Raw genomic sequence first — 6,205 nt, 5'->3', positions numbered from 1 at the left:
GGAAACCACTCAGTGTAACTGCCCAAAGGCCTCGTGGAAAACACCAAACAGAACCAACCAAAAGAGGTCACGTTCCTGGTTTAGCTGCACAATGGCTAAGTGTCTAAGACTAAGTTTCTTGGAGGTGTAGGAAGGCTGTTAGACCTGTTAAAGGAAAGGGAACAGTCACAAGCCTGTTCTTCCTGATCCTGTGTTGCACAGCTTTCTGCCAAGAAGGTCTTGCTTTGCCAGTAGCTCCACGTGTGCAGGCAGAGAACAGCAAGAACCCTGAAACCTGGCAGTGCTGGGCACTCAGGATCACAACAGCCTGCACAGTAGTGGCAAATTACGATGGTAAACCCAATGAACCATGCAAAGTTAGCACTCTGCTGGTACCAGCCTTCCTCTAATTTTTGACCAATGAAAGATTGCAAATGGAGATGAAAGCAATACTTTTTCTATTGTAGTCTTCTGGAAGATACTAAAAAAAAAAAAAAAAAAGGTAAAAATTCTACAACCAGGAATAGAAATATTAAGCTCACATGTGACTGCTCTTGTAGTGACAAGAGCTGTAGAAACTAGTTGTTTGGAAGCTGGCTCATAATTGTGAAAGGCTATGGTATTTGCTTGAATGTGCAAACCAAAATGCAACTACTAGGCTAGTAAAAATGAAGAAGGAATAAAGATTTAAAAAGCAAACTTGAGAAGGAGGATGCCTGAAGACGAAGCTTTCTCCACAGCAGGCTATAGCAAGAGGCTAGCATGGAAGGTTCCTCCCTCAGCTTACAAAGAGCTGAATTAACCCCTGCTCTTTGCATGTAATAGCAAAGAACCTGGCCAGAGGAAGCATTAAGAACATTAGAAATATTTCCAAGACTATTACTTAATTATTCATTCTCCTTTATTTTTTTGTGCTTCTAAGACAAGATTTTCCAGCAATACTTGCTACATGTTTTTCCCTATTTTTCAAGGACTTAGGAAACAGTGGCAGCCAGCCATTGGGTAAGCTGGCAACACCCTAGCCTTCCCAAGGCTGCTTTGCATGTAACACAAACCGTGTTTTATCATTACAGAGTTGGAGTTGCAGTTCATAGCTAAACAGTAATGAAGTGATACACTTTGGTACATGTGGACTGTAGTCAAAAAAAACTTCCTCTGATATTTCTTTCCTCCTCCTCCTTCCCTGTTTCCATCTACTGGGAAGAAAACTTGCAAGCAACAGGAAAATAAACAACCTCAAAACCCTCACCAAAAAAGCCCCAGCCCAAACCCTTCATTCAGTTCAGGTATACAGAAAAGTGAGCCCCAAGTAGCAGAGCTTGCAATTGGGAGGAACAATCCAAAACCTTCCATTGCTACCACCATGTTCAGTCTCCACAGCAGCAGAAGATATACTCACCTAGGGCAGCTGTCTGATGCACCCCATGCCATTGCCATACCACTCTAACACAATGTAAATTTTTAACTTTTTACCTAATTTAAACCATCTCACCCCTTGCTGAGTTTTACAGGAGCTTGCGTCCATCCTTCACACTCCCTTGAATATCTACAGGGATACCCTCAAGCTGCCATTGGCCCATCACACAAGCTGCAGAAGGCTTTTGGTTAAAATCAGCACATCAAAAGCAAGATGAAGTTAGCAGGGAGGAATGAAAAAAAGGTCCTTTCACTTGAAGCTTTACTGCTCCCAGCAAAGCATGTAGCAAGATGGAGAATGGTACTGGGAACAATCCTGACTATTACAAAGCAAAGTGAAAGGCAACTTTTCTCACCCTAGGAAGAAGTGTATCATTCTGCCTGCTACACCACCCTTGAGATGTCTCCAGGTTTGTCTGGTGAGGATGTGAAATCCTCTACTCTTTCACAGATGTTATTAAGCTCCTTGGTATGGGTGGCTACCTGCCTGACCTCAGGAGAGCTCCTAAATGAAAGTTTAGGCAGAGTGGGTTAGTGCTGTCCAAGCATGTGTCAGATTTTACAGCTACTGCCAGAGAGGAAAGCGCTGAAAACCAGCAACACAGCTTAGAAGGGTCAGTGCAGAACTCTGGTGCAAATTTATCTTCTGACACAGCCAGAAAGACATGTAAGGAAATAATTAAAGGCAATAACTTTTATAGTTCTCTTTGGTTAGGGCAAGGCCTGGCAGCTTCCTGAGTCCTCTCATCTCAGAAGTTCACATTGCTATGTTCAAAGCAACCTATGCTACCAACAACAATGATCTCTGAAAATACTCACAAGCCAAACTGCAAGGTAGGAATATCAAGAGAGATGGCTTGAGGCCACATAAAACACTTTCATCTACTGAACAAAACTGAATCAAACAGCCTCAGAACTATGGTGGTTTCCAAGTTCTCTCTGAAGTCTCTCTTAACAGGAGCACTGGGTCTTCTCCACACTTGGACTGGCAACCACTGGCCTGGAGTCAAGACTGAAGCTGTTTGGAGGGTTCTCCCCATGAAGCTGTAAGGTATTTCGGGCTATCAGCTCCTTAGCCATTAATGTAAACACCTCTTCTATGTTTTGAGCTTCTTTTGCTGATGTTTCCAGCACAGCTAAGAGCCCGTGCTTCTCTGCAAGGGTGCAGGCATCTTCAAACAGCACCTGGCGTTTGTCCAGCGAATCCGATTTGTTCCCTTAAAAGAAGGCAAAGAGATCCTTCAGCCACTTAGTCCATCAAAAATTTGTTTTTAAATGAGATGCAGGAATTCAGTTTTGTTAAACAATAGATTTATGTTAGCAGTAAGAGTTACTGGATAGAACAAGATGTGAGAACATCAGAGCCAAAAATATAGACTGTGATTTAAAACTGCAGCAAATCATATGATAGCAGGAGATGAAATCAAATAAAAAGCTAAAAACCTGTGCTCATCTGATTACTTACTGTAGGTAAAAGATTATTTTGAAGTAACTCTTGGTCATGTTCCCTAGTAGTTTTAAATGTTAAGTAGCCTTTAAGTTGAATTTTTTTTTTTTATCTTTTGGGGTGATGTAAAAAGAAAGGTAAGAATTCAAATCAGCTACCTTAATGCCTAAAATATATACTTCTTCTTGCATGTATAGATTAAACTTTTACTTGTGGCTCTTTAGTCAGAATCTATCATTAAACACCTCAGATAAAATATCTTTGTATATTTAGGCAGTTGCAGCACTTGTGGATTAATCAGTTCTAGTAGCTGGCTGAAGTCTACATTTATAGTTTCAAGACAACCTTTCATCAAATTAATGTCTTGAATATATATAAACTAACTACCCTCCCATAAAGTCCCTTTAAGTATTTCTAAAAGAAAAAAAAAAAAAAACAAAACTAAACAAAACAAACCTACCCCACAAAAAAAACACCAACAAACAAACAACAAAACAAACCACAAAAAACAAAACCCCAAAAAAACCCAGCCAAAAAAACTACCCCAGCTTGAGGGTTATTTGCCTTCTTAAGAGGAATCCACCTGCCTTTTCCTCCTTCAGTTCCAGATAGGAAAGTTAGGTTTCCTAACCTTAACCTCCTGCTAGAAAGGTGTATAACATGACTAAGCGTAATTAAATGTACAATGACTTCTGCCAATGTTAGTAAAGCAAACACCATCAGCTTTGGAAGAAAGCACCAAGCTGGATCCTTAAAAGAAGCTTAATTTTTTAGTAATTCCAGAACTTTTCTCTCTAAAAAAAACCCAACAACCACCACCCCGTCCACCACACACAGATAAGTCTCTTTCTTTAGATTCAAGACAGAAGTTAGAAAAAACCAGCCAAAATGCAGCGATTTACACCTCCCCTATCCCCAGTTCCAAGCGCTGCATTAGAGAATTTACAGTTTGCTTCTTCCAGAGGAAGGACAGGAGAAATCTCCGCAGCACAGGCACGGAGGGTGCTGGGAGCAGAGGCAGCAGCTCAGGGGCCCTGCCTGGGGCTCACTGCTTCCCCAGCCCCGGCTGCTGAGCTGCTCTCAGCACACTGCAACAGGCTCAGCCACGCCAATGGAAATAAAGGCAAGAAAGGCTCCGGCGTTTCACCACACCAGTGTTCTCATTTGCAGCTTCTTCCCTGGGGGAAGGAAGAGCAATAATAACCATGAAACCCAAGGGAAAGGAACTGCGCCTTCCTACCAGTTCCATTCCTGGCAATTCCCCGCCACTGCTTTCCTCAGGGACGCAGTTTCCTGAGCGCTAGGGGAATGCAAGCCAGGCTACTCCACACTCTGCAAAAGCCATCTCCCCATCTATTGTCTTACCTGCTCGGAATCCCATTACAGAGCAATGCGCATGCATATCAAGAGAGCAGAGAGGAAAGATGAGAACCAGGAGTCTGTGCATCCCCCTTCACCTTGAATTATTGAGCTGCTACATTCCTGTGTAGCAGGAGTACAGGGTCAGGCTTACTGCAGTTCTAACCTCAACAAGGTGCTCCCTGCTCCAGCCTGGCAGCAAAGCTTGTTGTGTTATTCCAACACGAAAGGACCAACTGAAAAAGCATTTTGCTGTCTGCAATGGGTTTGGTCCTGTCAGGAGTAGGTTATGATTTTCCTCATTTTTTTAAGCTTTTCAGCTTGAATTGACACACTTGGTGATCTATTTTAATTAGAACTGAATTCTTCCTTAATGCATAGTGTATAGATGCTTCAAGTAGTGGTAGGAAACGGGGGAGATTTTATATCCTTATTAAAATCTACATAACACAGTATTTAAAACTAAAATCCTACCAATTAACATCATGACCAAGTTTGCAGCACCATACTTTTCAATTTCATGAATCCAGTGAGGAATGGATTCAAATGTGGACCTCCTAGTAAGGTCATAGGCAAGGATGGCCCCATAGGCACTCCTGTAATAAGACTGGGTTATTGTCCGGAAGCGCTCTTGACCGGCTGTGTCCCACACTTGCATCTGTAAGAGAAAGGACAGAAGTTGTAAAGACCAGTGAACACCATTTTCCTAGGTGCTTGCCCTCAGTATTTGAAGCCCTTTGTCCAGAAGGCAGCCAGACCTGTCCCAGCTCACTCTACTACACCAGTGTGGCTTTGCCTTCCTTAGATCCGAAAAGCCATTTACAAGCATGTAGAGTCAATCTACACAGACCAAAGAGAAAGCTCCAAGGGTAAACCCAGCTTTGCAAAGAGGCCAAAAAACCCATTTTCAACAACTGTAGCAAAAGATATAGAACATTACAGCCTTTTAAGAAGAGTAAAGAACCCTAATACAGGGCTGGGCAAATCTATATATAAAAGCCAGGCATCCTAACTTTCATCTGCACACAGAGGGAAGTTCTAGCTGACAATTTCTTCTGGTGTTTGTCTTGGAAGTCTTCTTCCCTCAAATTAAGCACACTTGAAAGTGGAGCCTTTGCAAACTTTGGGGGTTTTCCCTCCTTGATGTACCAGCTCAAACCCCCACATCTCTGGAGGGAAGACACATCTCCAAATTATAGCCGTCTCTCCAAAGAACTCCCTGCAGGCAAAGCACAAGCCCTCTCCTCAAGTAGATGCAGGGAAGTCATGAGAGCAAGTATGTACCCAAATTAGGGTGCCTGCTTCCCCAGGACATCTTCCTGAGAGAAAGCTCCACTAGGAAACACCCCTGGTTAGAAAGGCAGCCAGCTTTCTCCAGCTGCCTTCGGCAGGGCCGAGCAGGAGGTGCCGTGCGTCCCGCCGCTTCCTGGCACGGGAAGGACGGCACGGCCAAGGTGCTGCTCGTCAGGAGGCTCGGGCTCGCTCCCGCCACCGACCTTTACTTTCTTGCCGTCGACGTCCATCGAGCGCACAGTGAAGTCGACGCCGATGGTGTTCTGCTGCTTCTCGTTGAACTGCCCTGTCTTGAAGCGGTGCACCACGCACGTCTTCCCCACGTTGGAGTCGCCGATCAGGATGATCTTGAAGAGGTAGTCGAAGGCATCATCCGCGCCGGAGCTGGGGAACGGCATCGCGGCTGCCGGGTGGGCCTGCGGCCAGGCGGGGGAGGAGGAGGAGCCGCAGGCCCGAGGAAGGAGCCCCGTCCCAGGCGCTCACCTGCCGGCGCTGCCCTGCCGGGACAGGTAGCGCCGCTCTGTGCCGCCCTGCCGCAGGGCTGGCGGGAGCTGTAGTTCGCCCCCTCCCCTCCCGTCTCTTCCCCGCCGCCCCGCCCCGGGCTCGGTCGAGCCGTACAGGGGCCGGGCCGCTCGTTCCCGCCCCGCGCAGGGGGCGGGCAGGGCCCCGGCGGCGGCCGCGGCCGGACTACAGCTCCCGCCGCTCCGCGGG

The 6,205-nt window shown here is 45.7% G+C and overlaps 1 protein-coding gene across 1 annotated transcript; it reads right to left on the bottom strand.

Annotated features, from left to right (window-relative positions):
• Positions 1–709: 709 nt before the first annotated feature.
• Positions 710–6,101, bottom strand: RAB19 (RAB19, member RAS oncogene family). The gene is made up of 3 exons (XM_041398564.1): positions 5,698–6,101; positions 4,676–4,859; positions 710–2,612 (listed from the first exon to the last, which is right to left on the bottom strand). The coding sequence occupies exons 1-3, from the start codon at positions 5,890–5,892 to the stop codon at positions 2,347–2,349; spliced, it is 645 nt and encodes a 214-aa protein (XP_041254498.1). The 5' UTR covers positions 5,893–6,101; the 3' UTR covers positions 710–2,346.
• Between the last annotated feature and the right edge of the window lie 104 nt (positions 6,102–6,205).

The sequence above is a fragment of the Onychostruthus taczanowskii genome, unplaced genomic scaffold (assembly GCF_017590055.1).
Source record: "Onychostruthus taczanowskii isolate IOZ18803 unplaced genomic scaffold, ASM1759005v1 scaffold15, whole genome shotgun sequence".
Lineage (NCBI taxonomy): Eukaryota > Metazoa > Chordata > Aves > Passeriformes > Passeridae > Onychostruthus > Onychostruthus taczanowskii.
Note: the sequence above shows the minus strand (reverse complement) of the source record. Positions and strands in the feature narration are given on the sequence as shown.